Source organism: Pongo pygmaeus, chromosome 19, assembly GCF_028885625.2.
Source record: "Pongo pygmaeus isolate AG05252 chromosome 19, NHGRI_mPonPyg2-v2.0_pri, whole genome shotgun sequence".
Taxonomy (NCBI): domain Eukaryota; kingdom Metazoa; phylum Chordata; class Mammalia; order Primates; family Hominidae; genus Pongo; species Pongo pygmaeus.
Window position 1 is genome coordinate 5,252,437 of NC_072392.2, and position 14,876 is coordinate 5,267,312.

The window sequence follows — 14,876 nt, forward strand, 5'->3', positions numbered from 1 at the left end:
GGAAAAATTCACTATTAGGAATCTGGTGATCTGGACCAAAGGCCACTATTTTAAAACTTGGGAAGTTTGCTCAGTCTGCCTTAGACAAAAAGTGTACTATAGTGACTAAAAGCCTAAAAAAACCCAGTTAACTTTTTAAAAGCTGGAACCACAGAACAAATACATTACATAGGAACAGTCTATGATAGTCTTAGTATAAAAATCATGGGAAAAAAGCACTACATTTATTGAAGAGCTTACCTCTATGAAGTTTGATTGGACAAGAAAAGTCAGAATCAAAAGGGTCATCCTCTCCAGATGCCAGTTTCAAAGCAAGCTCCAACTCAACACATTCAAACACATACAGAGAAGGAATGAGGTCAATCCTGGAATCCCAGGACTTTTCTGACTGTAAAAAAAAGTGTTGTAATTTTGATCTTGCATGTTAATTTGAAAAGGTACACAATTAAAAACAGGCAAAAAGCTGGGTCAGGGCTGGGTGCGGCTGTTCATGCCTGTAATCCTAGCACTTTGGGAGGCCGAGGCGGGTGGATCATCTGAGGTCAGGAGTTCGAGACCAGCCTGGCCAACATACTGAAACCTCTCTCTACTAAAAATACAAAAAATCAGCCGGGCGTGGTGGTGGGTGCCTGTAATCCCAGCTACTGGGGAGGCTGAGGCAAGAGAATCGCTTGAACTCAGGAGGCAGAGGTTGCAGTGAGCCGAGATCATGCCACTGCACTCCAGCCTGGGCACCAAGAGCAAAACTCCGTCTCAAGAAAATAATAATAATAAAAAATTAAAAAATTAAAAAAAAAAAAAGCTGGGTCAAACAGTGCTTTCAAATTCTTAATTCCACCTCTATCCTAACAGTGCACTGTTATTCTGAAGACAAAACGTCTCTCTTCCTTTAGGAAGATGTTTGTGAAAAAAGCCAATTCAGTGATTCCAAGGCTCTTTGTATCTGTCCCTGAAGATTGCAATATAGAGACCAGAAAGTAACATGCAGACTGGTGGACCAAGTAAGTTGGGTAACCTTCTAACTTCTTTCCACTTAGATTGCTAAGTGTGCTTCAGCTACTTTTTTAACTGTTTAATTTCCAAAGTATCAGAAGTTCCATAAATAAGTTAAAATTCCTTCTCATATATTAAGCATTCATATTGGGTCAGGAACTATGCCACGTGTTGAAGATACAAACAACCACAGCAGCCTGCACTTACCGTGTGGTCATCTTCTTCTTCCCCTTCTAGCACAACACAGTGATACAGCATTCCTGATTCAGTAGCGATCACTAAGAGATTTGGGACACAGGGTAAGCAGAGTATAGCACACGCATCATAACCATAGTTATCTTCAGCTGCAGGATGCATGGGCAATGGACCCAACAGCTTTCCAATATTTCCAGGGCTAAAGAAGGAGTAAAAACATATTTGGGAAATGTTGACAATAAGCATGCTCATCCCATAAAACCATTATTTGACTTTGTTTTCCTCCAGCTATGATACCCTCATTATAAATGCAGTATATTCCCAATACTCCATCTTCTCGCTTTCCCACTGAGATTCCACCATTCTGTGGTTCTCGACCAGAGATAATTTTGCCCTAGCGGACAGTGGCAATGTCTGAAGACATTTTGGCTTGTCACAACTGGTTGTCACAATGTGGGGGGAGGTATTAGCATCTAGTGGTTAGAGGCTAGATAGAGGCCGCTAAACATTCCCCCAAAGCACAGCACTGCACCTCTAAAACAAGCAATAATTCAGACCAAAATGTCAATAGTACAAAGGTTGAAAACCCTTGCCCTAAATTTACCATGGTTTATGCTTTCACCACTCCACTGAAGCTACTGTGGCAAAGGTCACCTATGAGATTTGCTAAATTCAAAATGCACTTAACCTTCTGCTGCACTTATCACTGGTTAACAATTACTGCTACTCAACAGCTGTAACAATTCTCTCTCGTAGTTCTCTCTTCCTACCTCTTTAAATACAATTTTCTAATGTCCTTTTCTAATTTGTCTCTTAAATATTGGTGTTCTCCAGGATTCTGTTGTATGCTTTGACTTTTTTCAAAATACACAGTTAAATGAGAGCCTATTAAAATATGCCTTGTTTTAACTATCATCTATATTCAAAGCCTACCAAATCCTTTCTTCTAAAATGTAGCTTCTCTTCAAGGCTTTGGATCCCCATATTAAATTTGATTTGACAATTACTTATTATTGAGTGCTAGATGATACTCCCAGTGAATGATGGTTTAGTTGATGAGGCAGACATTTACCCAGAATTACTATACCATGTGATAAGTGCAACAACAGAAGGATTTATGGTGTACAAAGGAATGACAAAAAGATACAAAGATAACGAAGAAAGCTATCAAAAATAAATAAGAAAAACAAAGAAAGAATGATTTCTGGGAAGGGGATTGTTGAGCATTCCAAGCTAGAGATCAGTTTATGCAAAGTCCTGGAAACATGAAAGACAAGGAACTAAGAACAAGAAAACTTATTTAGTATGATGGGAGGCAAAGTACAAGGTCGAAGGCAACGGCAAAATAGCTAGACAGACATTCAGGACTGGCTTATGAAGTACACAGTCTCGTGTGCTATGTTAAACTATTGGAAATCTATCTGCCGGGTTAACAGTATATAACTAGAGGTTTAAATCAAGTGATGGAGCTTCACTTTACAAATCAGTCTGGTATTAGGGAGGAAGACATGGAAGGGTCCAAAATGGGATTTGGGGAAACTATTTAAGAAAATAACCCAGGCAGATGGTGAAGTAGGCAGATGATGCAGTTCTGAAGCAGGGACAGAGGAATGCAGAGAAGGGTGTATAATCAGGGGTGTCCAATCTTTTGGCTTCCCTGGGCCACACTGGAAGAATTGTTTTGGGCCACACAGAAAATACACTAACAATAGGTGATGAGCTTTAAAAAAAAAAAAGAAAAGAAAATCACAAACAAATCTCATAATGTTCTAAGAAAGTTTACGAATTTGTGTTGGGCTGCATTCAAGGCTGTCCTGGGCTGCACGCAGCCTGTGGGTTGGACAAGCTTGGTGTATACTTCCGAAAAATTTAAATCACAAAATCAATAAAAATTTGGGACTGATGAAATGTAAGGATGAAGAAAACTTTTGGGTTTTGGGCTAAGGTTACTAGGCAGATCATGGTTTGGACAAATGAGGGCTCAGCAGTAAGAGGAGAAAGGGTAAGGGAAGGTACTAATGATACCACAAAATCCTCCTGAGATCATGTGTGAAAGGCAGAGAACATTTCTGCCAAGGAGAATGCACTCAATAGTGAATCCCCACCATTCTGTAACCTAACGAGCTCTTTCATCTTTCTAATCTTTATGGTTTTGCGTACTCTCTTCTCTCTCCTGTACCCACCTCTGATTCTGTGTAGTGAATCCTTCAAGTTCAAGCTTTTGTAATAGCATTTCCTTAAAGTCTTCCAAGATCAGCAGGCCTACTCATTTACTCCGTCACACTCCTGAAGAACCCGGTGATGCCCTGAGCACATGACACTGTACTATAGTTACTGGTTTAGTTGTATGCCCTTCTGGTAGGTAAGGAACCACATGGCAGGAACCTTGCCTTCAATCTTATATTTCCATCTTCTGCCAGAGTGGGCCCTGAATAAGTATCTGTTAAGTCGATTTACAAGTGAATAAACTCTAATGCTCAGCCCTTAGCCTTATGCCTCTGCAGTTTTCCCTCAAATTCTTATCCTGTATAGACTCTCTCACCATGACAGATGATTCTCATACCTCTATTTTAATTCTTCTTGTCTCTCATCATCCTGTATTTCCAACTGTCCACGGAATATTTCCATTTTATTGTTCCAATATTATCTTACACTGATTTATTTAGAAATAAATCTTCTCCAATTGGCTGCCTTTACTGACCTGTTTCTGTTCATGGCATACTCCCTTAACCAAACAGTAACTAAGTCTTATTTATCCTTCCTTTGTTGTTATCTACTGTGTTTCATTTTTCCCTCTGTTCTATTACTACCCAAGTTCAAACTCTCATAAATTATAAGCTCAATTTTGCAAAAGCTTCTTTAAAAGTCTCTGTCCCAGTCCCTTCCCTAACCAATTGTTTTGTCCTTCTGCTCAGAAACCATCACTGGCTTCCTACTACCCTATTCCTACAGAAAAAAAAACCCACACTCACTCTTTAACGAGGTAATTTTTTTTTTTTTTTTTTTTTTGAGACGGAGTCTTGCTCTGTCACCCAGGCTGGAGTGCAGTGGCACAATCTCGGCTCACTGCAAGCTCCGCCTCCCGGGTTCAGGCCAGTCTCCTGCCTCAGCCTGCCGAGTAGCTGGGACTACAGGTGCCCGCCACCACGCCCGGCTAATTTTTTGTATTTTTAGTAGAGACTGGGTTTCACTGTGTTAGCCAGGATGGTCTCAATCTCCTGACCTCGTGATCCGCCCGCCTCTGCCTCCCAAAGTGCTGGGATTACAGGCGTGAGCCACCATGCCCGGCCCAATGAGGTGTTTTCAATGGCAGCAAATTTTCTCGGGACAGATACTCTAGCTTTATCACTTAATGCTCCCTACATGAGTCCTCAGCTCTAGCCCAGAATGTCTAATAAATTAAGCTTGAATGACACTTGCACTTGCTTATTTTCAGACTCTACTTTATGCTGCCCTTGACAGAAATTGTCTCACTCTTCCTTGATACTTCATTTAATCCTGAATGAGACCTTTAAGTCACACATGACATCACTCCTCTACAAAAATTTCCTTAACCTCCCAGTCAGAATGATCTCTCCTTCCTGTGGGTTCTTAGTGTCTGTGTACCAATACTGTGGTTATGGATAGTATTTTTTCATGTGTATGTATCTTTCTCCCCACAACTGGGACATAAGATACCAGATTACCATGCCTACATGGTGTCTTGTTCATATAAGATAAACAATAAGCACTTGTTCGGATAACTAGAATTTGTGAACACAAATCCAGGCCTATCATAAAGTGATTATCCAAGAATTCTATAGAACTTACCCAAATAATAGGAAGAAATGAAAGGCCAAACGACCTGTACTAACTCTTTCTCAAAAATATGCAAGCCAAGCATCTGAAGGCTGCAACATTTCCACAGACTCAAAAACATGGCTCCCAAGTCCAGCCTCAATGATCTCTACTGGAGCCCAACTGAGTTTTCATTTCAGGTGGGTGACCACCTCAACTTACCTGTGTAACAGGCTGATGTATGTCAGGAAAGTCTCTCCATTCTCATATAAGATGTACAGTGGGTATGCCACTACTTCATCTTTGCCATTTTGTCCAAATAGAGTCTTTGGGACTGCTGCCAATGGCCCAAAGTCAAATGCAACTGCTGTCTCTCCTAGAGATGCGGTATACGCCCTTCTGGAAAGAGATGTAAAAACCAACTTGTTAAAAACAAAGACAACAAAAAGTAAAAAGAAAAACAAAACAAAACAAAAACACAGAATGTCTAGTAACAGGAGGTGGGTATGTATGGAATTTGTAGGCAATGGACTAAAAAGACAAAAAATGATTATGAAGAATGTTAACATTTAAAAATTCTCAGCTGGGCGTGGTGGCTCATGCCTGTAATCCCAGCAATTTGGGAGGCCAAGGCGGGTGGATCACCTGAGGTCAGGAGTTCAAGACCAGCCTGGCCAACATGGCGAAACCCCGTCTCTACTAAAAATACAAAAATTAGTTGGGCGTGGTGGCAGGTGCCTGTAATCCCAGCTACTTGGGAGGCTGAGGCAGGAGAATTGCTTGAGCCTGGGAGGCGGAGGTTGCAGTGAGCCGAGATTGTGCCATTGCACTCCAGCCTGGGCGACAAGAGCGAAACTTCATCTCAAAAAAAAAAAAAAACTCATGAAATTAAGTGAAAAAAGCTGGCCATAAAATTATTTGGTTCTACTCTCGTCTTAAATAGTTTAAATACACAGATATACAAATAACAAAAATGTATTATATACATACACACACATAAATGCAAAAAGGAAATAGGAAAACACATGAAAACGTCAACAGTTGTCTCTGGGCAGTGGGATCCGTAAGTTCTACAAATACTTGCAAAGCACCTACTCTGTACCAGGTACTTTTCTAGGGTCTGGGAATATGTCAGTGAATTAAACAAATGCCCTGCCCTCTAGAGAGAGACATACCACAAAAAGAGAAGAAATAAAGATGGAACATAAACTCAGAAAATATCATGAAAAATAAAGTAGGGTAAGAGGGTATTGATGGAGGTGCTACTTTAGACTACTTGGTATAGGAAAGACTCTGATAAGATATTTGAGCAAAGATCTGAAGGAAGTAAGAAAGCAAGTCTGTGGCTGACTAGGGAAGGAGCAGTTGAGGTGGAGAGCAAATGCTCTAAGGTAGAAGTGCTTCATGTCTGCGGAACGGCAAGGAGGCCAAGGTGCCTGGGGCCCAGAGAGCCAGGGCCCAGAGGGAGGAATGAAGCTGGAATCAAGTGGCATACCTGTGGCCCTGACAGGTAAAGACTCTGGGAAACCAATGGGGTATGGAGGGTAGGGAAGCAGAATGATCTAACTTCCGCTGCTGTATTGAAACAGGCTATAGCTATAGGAGATTACAGATGATTTTCATTTTCTTCTTAATACTTTGATCTGTTTTTCTCAATTTTCTACAGCAAATATACATTACATGTATATCAAGAAGGCAAATCATAAAACCATGCTGTTTTTATATTTTAAAATTTAGTGTATTCAGGAAGATTCTAGTTCAATACAAAGTTAACAAATATGATTAAAATGAAATCACAATTTCATATAGTTGAGAGAGCAAACATCAATGCAAGATATTATCTTAGTTTCTTTATCACATAGAAAGGTGATAAAGAAATGAATGGTGGCTCAGGCCTGTAATTCCAGCACTTTGGGAGGCTGAGACGAGCAGGATACTTGAGCCCAGGAGTTCCAGACCAGCCTGGCCAACACGACAAATCCCTTTTCTACTAAAAATACACTTACTTCTCACATTACCAAAAGCATGCTAGTCACCTCTGAAAAACCTTGTAACCTGTTAAAATTGCATTTATAATCCCTATAAGCTAATTAAAAAACCATTTCATGACTCAAATAAAAACTTACCCTTTATTGAGTACTAGACTTTCCTCTTCGGCTTCTGAAAGTATAATCACCTTAGTGGGTGTCTGGGGCTCACGTAGTGAGTAAATTCTAGCAACCAAAAGAGAAGAAAACCAGCACTTAAAATTCTCTTTTCATTTCTCAAAACTGCACTTTCCTCTCCATCTAGTCAGTTCTTGAGAATTTTCTACCACTTATCACAACTATTTCTTTGCAAAAATCTTGCTGCTGCGAAGTAGACTACTTCATTTATTCTTTAACTACATGAGGGAGTTTCATTGGGGCCTGAAGAAATGTTCTCTATCCTTACCAATACCCTTTAACAGCCTATTCCATACCATCGCACCTCTGTCACTTCCGTCCTGAGCCCTTAGCTATACTCGCCTTGTCATCTCACTATTGCCCCTAAGCTTGCCAGTTTTCCTTCAACTACACACAACTATCTCTGCCTATTAGACACCAAATCCCACCAGAGAAAGAACCATATCTTATTCTTTATATGCCAACTGGCTGACAGAGTGAGTGATATTTAGCCTGCAAATCTATTTATGTGTTTGTTATATAAAAACCCAATATCGGCCAGGCACGGTGGCTCACACCTGTAATCCTAGCACTTTGGAAGGCCGAGGTGGGCGGATCACTTGAGGTCAGGAGTTCGTGACCACCCTGGCCAACATGATGAAACCCCGTCTCTACTAAAAATACAAAAATTATTTGGGTGTGGTGGCACACACCTGTAATCCCAGCTACTCAGGAGGCTGAGGCAGGAGAATCGCTTGAACCTGGGAGGCGGAGGTTGCAGTGAGCTGGAGGCTGAAGTGAGCCAAGATCACGCCACTGCACTCCAGCCTGAGCGACAGAGCGAGACTCCATTTCAAAAAAAAAAACCAAACAAACAAACCCAATATCGTATCATCTCTATTTTCAAGGGAAAGTATAATACTGAATTTTTTTAACCAAAATTATTTTAATTTAAAGTAACCTACATTTCACAGCATATAAGGCTATCGTGAAAAAGGGAATTTTCAAAAGGCCAGTAATGTCATTTTAGAAATCCAATGTCCCTTATAATCACTTATTTTGTCTGACGCCAGTAAGAATTTTTTAACTTGGTTTCTTCTAATATCCATAAAATGCCACATTAAGTATTTAATAAATGTTTTTAATGATAATTTGATCCATTTGAACACACATCCATTTGAACACACATTTATTACGGTCTTCCTAGGTTCCTACAAGCGTTATAACTTCAAAATACACATAAATACTAGACAATAATGTTGTATTGGGGAACAGTGAAAGAAAAAGAAGGTGCAACAGGGCATTCGGTGAAAATTCCCTTTTGCTCTGAAATTGCCCAAAAGCTCCAAAGCTTAGGAAAACAGAAGTGTTAAGTACCACATATTTTTAAAAAGAACCTTCAATATTTGGGACCAGATACTTCCTTTGGGGCTTAAGAACTGTACCTATGCTATCTTCCCACCATCTCCTTTTCCATCATAGCATATAAAAGGAAGACTAAGAAGAAAGGATGTCAAAGATTCCTTAGGAGTACAGTATAATGTTTGTAATGGGAAGATTTTCCCTCCCCTCTTTCTCTACCCTGAACTCCAAAGCCAAATGGGTGGGCAGGGAAGGCTCTAGGAAACAGCCAGATGTGGAGGTACCTGTAGTAAGAGAGACTGGTGCATTTCCTAGCTGAATGCCCCTTAGTCACTTAGTAGCTGTCTCAGTTATAAGATCGAAAAAACACAGCAATACACACGTATCACGTTCAGTACTATCTACAGTTTCAGGCATTCACTGGGGGGTCTTGGAACACACACCCTGCAGACAAGGTATCCTGTACCCCATCTTGAGAGAGGATTCAGGGCATAGAGAACTGACAGGAGCCAATGGGAGCCAGAGCTCCTCAGTGATGGGGGGAGCTGGAAGTTCAACACTGCCCTCCAACACAAACACACACACGCGCGCACACACACACACACCCCATCTATGCAGAGACTACCACATCAACAGAGTTCACTAGTGACAGATGGAACGAGATTAAAACAAGATCAGGCATACTTCCCCATCACTCACAGGCTACCAGTTCGGTAAGATCTCTACCTCACCTATCCCACTCCCCTACCCCACATTGAAGGAGTTAGATTTGGAGGAAGGAGGAGGTAGCCCATTCCTTACACTTCACCCTATGCTCCAAAGTGCTGGGATAAGAGGAAGAGTGAAAGAGCAGACCACACACTCGCCAATCACTTCTGATCCCACAAAACACAGGTCTGACCCACAAAAGGGCCAGGACATAGTTGTGAAATAGATTTGAGATCAAATAGCTTTTGACATTTTTATTTTCTTTAGACAGGGTTTCACCCTGTCACCCAGGGTGGAGTGCAGTGGTATGATCATGGCTCACTGCAGCCTCAAACTCCTGGGCTCAAGCGATCTTCCTACCTCAGTCTCCTGAGTAGCCGGGACTACCGGCACATGCCATTATGCCCAGCTAATTTTTTTGCAGAGACAGGATCTCACTGTACTGCCCACACTGGTCTTGAACTCAGGGGCTCAAGTGATCCTCCCACCCTGGCCTCCCAAAGTGCTGGGATTACAGGTGTGAGCCACTGCAACCGGCCAAGATGAGTTTTAAACCAGACACACTGTTTTCATAACTAGAAGTAACGAGAAAGCTATGGGGATCTGTATAAGACACCATTAAGGGGTGAGCCATTCAGCAGTGAAGGAAGATTTAGTAGAGCACAGTTAAAAGCAGTGATTACGAAAAATAAAACTGAAGGTATCTGTACCTCTGCTGAGTCCTCCCAATAACTTTTTACATAAGGCCGATCCAGAAAGTTAGCTGATAATAGAGTAGAAATCTACATAGCATTAGGGCATTTAATCATAGAGTGCAAAGCTTGAAGGGGCTTTAGAAACTATTGAATCAAACCTTCTCAACTTAAAAGATTGGAAACTGAGCCCCCCCCAACCCCTAAAAAGCTCAAGATCTCAAAGATAACAGAAAAGGAGGTGGGACAAGAATTCAAATCTCTCAGTTTACACTTACATTCTCTTTCCTTTATGCTACGTTATTAACAAAAGGGTGACATAATGAAAGAGTTTTGGAAAGATTATTCTAATGTGTCAGATTAGGAGAGGAGATACCTGGAGGCAGGAAGACTAGTTGAGAAGGAATAGTGGTAAGTTAGAGCAGTTAGGCAATTCTTATGATTGAGAATGGGTTACAACAGCCATCCAATAAAAGCACTGACTCATTCAATGACTCACTTCGTTCTATGTTGAGCTGTTAATTGGCAAACAGAAACAGAGCTTTCCCACTCGCTAGGCTTCAAGAGAGAGAAAAATAAAACTTACCTGATTATGTTGTCTGATGTTAACAGCACTACGTGGGGATCCAGGATTTCACTTGGATACCATGCAGCATGCTTTAGAGTCAGAGAGGTGGAACTGGTGAAAAATCTCTCAGCAACTGGAGTGGTGCTAAAATAAAGATAATAATTTTCCAAAACATTTTGTACAACTTGGATGAAAATCTTCTAAAGGAACTTTTTTTTTTAAGATGGAGTTTCTCTCTTGTTGCCCAGGCTGGAGTGTAACGGCACAATCTCAGCTCACTGTAACCTCCGCCTCCCAGGTTCAAGTGATTCTCCTGCCTCAGTCTTTCAAGTAGCTGGGATTACAGGCACCTGCCATCACGCCCAGCTAACTTTGTATTTTCAGTAGAGAGGGGGGTTTCTCCATGTTGGTCAGGCTGGTCTCAAACTCCCGACCTCAGGTGATCTGCCCACCTCGGCCTCCCAAAGTGCTGGGATTACAGGCATGAGCCACTGCGCCAGGCCCTAAAGAAATTTCTATTTTAACACTCTTTGATTCTCTTTCCTTCAAATTTATTTCCCTGAAATCATGCTGAGAGGGCATTCCAGGCATCTATTCAATCAATATCAAAGAATTGAAATAAAAATATCTTCTAAATTATAGCACATTGGCTGGGTGTGATGGCTCACGCCTATCTTAACACTTTGGGAGGCCGAGGCGGGTGGATCACCTGAGGTCAGGAGTTTGAGACCAGCCTGGCCAACATGGTAAAACCCCGTCTCCACTAAAAATACAAGAATTAGGCAAGTGTGGTGGCATGTGCCTGTAATCCCAGTTACCTGTGAGGCTGAGGCAGAAGAATGGCTGGAACCCAGGAGGCAGAGGCCGCAGTGAGCTGAGCTCGCGCCACTGCACTCCAGCCTGGACTGAAGAGGTTGCAGTGACCTGAGATCACGCCACTGCACTCCAGCTTGGGCTACAGAGCGAGACTCTGTCTCAAAATAAATAAATAATTTATTTTAATAATTTATTTAAATTATTTAAATTTTATTTGTTTGTTTATTTGAGATGAAGTCTCACTCTGTGGCCCAAGCTGGAGTGCAGTGGCGTGATCTCGACTCACTGCAACCTCCGCCTCCCGGACTTCATCAATACTTGTGCCTTAGCCTCCTGAGTAGCTGGGACTACAGGCGTGTGCCACCACACCCAGCTTTTGTATTTTAGTAGAAATGAGGTTTCACCATGTTGCCCAGGGTGGTCTTAAACTCCTGAGCTCAGGCAATCTACCCGCCTCGGCCTCCCAAAGTGCTGGGATTACAGGCGTGAGCCACCGTGCCTGGCCCCAAATTATAGCATATTTCATACGTATATATATATTTTAGGATGGTTTGACTTAGGATTGATACATATTTATACAGTACAAGTGTTTTCAGACATAGTATCTCATTTGATCTTTTTACTAACCCTGTAAGGAAATTACAAGGGCAGATATTATCAATCCTATTTTTAAAATAAGGAAACAGATTTAGAAAGTAAACAGTTTAAGGGGACTCAACTTATAAGTTGTGGAGCTAAAAGTAGTTTCTACCTTATACAGATGATCCCTAACTTTACAATGCGTTTACCAGTACATAACCCAACATAAATTGAGGAGCACCTTATGACTTATGATGGGGTTACCCATCATAATGTTGAAAAATCCTACGTTGAACCATCCTAAATCGGGGATCCCCTGCTGTGTTGTCAGCAATAAATGCATTTTCAACTTACACTGGGTTTATAGGGACATAACCCAATCGTAAGTTGAAAAGCATCTGTACTCTTTTCAGTAGATCTTTCAGATTCACTTTTCTGGATTTGTTGAAAAAAACATTATATAAAAATAGGCCAGGTGCAGTGGCTCACACCTATAACCCCGGCACTTCGGGAGGCAAAGGTGGGTGGATCACTTGAGGTCAGGAGTTCAAGACCAGCTTGGCCAACATGGTGAAACTCCGTCTCTACTAAAAATACAAAAATTAGCTGGGCATGGTAGCGCTTGCCTGTAATCCCAGTTACTCGGGAGGCTGAGGCAGGAGAATCGCTTGAATCCAGGGGACAGAGCTTGCAGTGAGCCGAGATTGTGCCACTGCACTCCAGCCTGGGTGACAGAGCAAGACTCCATCTCAAAAAAAAAAAATACACACACACACATAAAATACTTACACTTCTGGCAAACTTCTGGCTGACAGATAACAACTAGTTTTACAAAATCTTACTTCTGCCCAATTGAAAGAATGGCCTAGCCTCCAATGAGACAGCAATGTGGTACTTCAGGCAGAATAAAAGTACAATCAATTACACATATACTATAAACATTGATAACACAGAAGCCAGTCTGCAGACCACAAGGAGTGCTCTAATGTTTTAAGTAGTATACTAAACATGCTTAAGAACCACTGGTCTTGAACAATTTTCTGTATATATAATAAATTATACAGATAAATAGTATACAACTTACCTACAATTCACTGTTGATTTTCCACCTTCAAATTCAGAATTCTTCCCCCATCTTTTAGGTAATTCTAATATCATAAGTCCTTTTATTCCTATAAGTGCTACATGATGTTGTGTTGGGCTTAACAAGACTTGATAGATTTCAAACAGGGGTGGATTTATGCAAAGCAATCTCTGAAAATTAAAGCAAACCAGTCAACATAGTTAATTTTAATATAAATACAGGTGACAGTTACTTGAAATCACAGTAATACTTTTGTTTACTACAATTATAGGATAATAAAACTCTGGATAAGTACTCACACTTGTACCATTAACTCACTTTTTTTTTTTTTTTTTTTTTTTTGAGACAGAGTCTTGTTCTGTCACCCAGGCTGGAGTGCAGTGGCGGCCCACTGCAGCCTTTACTGTGGGGGTTCAAGTGTCCTTCCCACCTCAGCTTCCAGAGGAGCTGGGACTACAGGTGTGCACCATCACTCCCAGCTAATTAAAAAGGTTTTTTGTAGAGATGGGGGTTTCGTCATGTTGCCCAGGCTGGTCTCAAACACCTGTTCCTGTACTCACAAGAGCCACCTGCCTCCACCTTGGCCTCCTAAAGTGCTGATTATAGGCTAGAGCTACCACACCCAGCTTACTCATGCTTTCTTTTAACATCCAAAGTTACAATTCATGATAAGCTGCTTTCTTCCCCATCTCTAAGGTTTTGAGATTCTGGAGGAGTGATGGTTATTGAGATAGTCACCAATATTTACTGAGAGCTTATAAATTCTGGGCACTCCAGCATTTTTGTATGCTGGACATACAAAAATAAATAGCCAGGCGTGGTGGCACATGCCTGTTGTCCCAGCTACTTCCAAGGGCTTAGGTGGGAGGATCACTCGACCCGACAGTAGAGGCTGCAATGAGCCGTGATCACACCACTGCACTCCAGCCTGGGCAACAGAGAAAGACCCCATTTCAAAAATAAAAAATAAAATACATTTTTAAAAAATGACAAGGGCAGACCCAGCCCCTGCCTTGGAGCTTACAGTCTAGAAAAGAAGACAGAGGCAGAGTGCCATGGCTCACGGCTGAAATTCCAGCACTTTGGGAGGCCAAGACGGGTGGATCACCGGAGGCCAGGAGTTCCAGATCAGCCTGGTTAACATGGTGAAACCCCGTCTCCACTAAAAATACAAAAAGTAGCCGGGTATGGTGGCGTGGGCCTGTAATCCCAACTACTCAAGAGGCTGAGGCAGGAGAATCGCTTGAATCCAGGAGGTGGAGGTTGCAGTTAGCTGAGATTGCACCAGTGCACTCCAGCCTGGGCAACAGAGCGAGATCCTGCCTCAAAAACAAAACAAAACAAAAACGGCCAGGCGCAGTGGCTCACGCCTGTAATCCCAACACTTTGGGAGGCCGAAGTGAGCAGATCACGAGGTCAGGAGTTCAAGACCAGCCTGGCCAACATGGAGAAACCCCGTCTCTACTAAAAATACAAAAATTAGTCGGGCGTGGTGGCAGATACCTGTAATCCCAGCTACTCGAGAGGCTGAGGCAGAAGAATCGCTTGAAACCGGAAGGCGGAGGTTGCGGTGAGCCGAGATGGCGCCACTGCACTCCAGCCTGGGCAACAAGAGCGAAACTCCGTCTCAAAAAAAAAAAAAAAAAGACAATAATTATAAATAATTAAACTATGACTGTGTCAAATGCTACATAGCAGTATAGAATGTTATTAGAATACTGTGTGCTGAACATTTAGTAATTATTTTGAGACACAGTCTTGCTCTGTTGCCCAGGCTGTAGTGCAGTGGCATGATCTCAGCTCACTGCAACCTCCGCCTCCCAGGTTCAAGCGATTCTCCTGCCTCAGGCACCTGAGTAGCTGGGATTACAAGGGCGCGCCACTACACCTGGCTAAGTTTTGTATTTTTAGTACAGACGGGGTTTCACCATGTGGGCCAGGCTGGTCTCGAATTCCTG

At 42.0% G+C, this 14,876-nt stretch overlaps 1 protein-coding gene across 1 annotated transcript in view; it reads right to left on the bottom strand.

Annotated features, from left to right (window-relative positions):
- Positions 1–14,876, bottom strand: part of NUP88 (nucleoporin 88) — a 33,923-nt gene that overhangs the window by 17,396 nt on the left and 1,651 nt on the right. Inside the window, exons 3-8 of the mRNA XM_054459453.2 lie at positions 12,919–13,088; positions 10,458–10,583; positions 7,092–7,178; positions 5,188–5,364; positions 1,201–1,387; positions 241–388 (exon numbers count right to left, since the gene is read on the bottom strand). Of these exons, the coding sequence (XP_054315428.2) occupies positions 241–388; positions 1,201–1,387; positions 5,188–5,364; positions 7,092–7,178; positions 10,458–10,583; positions 12,919–13,088 (895 nt within the window). The remainder of the gene's footprint in view (positions 1–240; positions 389–1,200; positions 1,388–5,187; positions 5,365–7,091; positions 7,179–10,457; positions 10,584–12,918; positions 13,089–14,876) is intronic.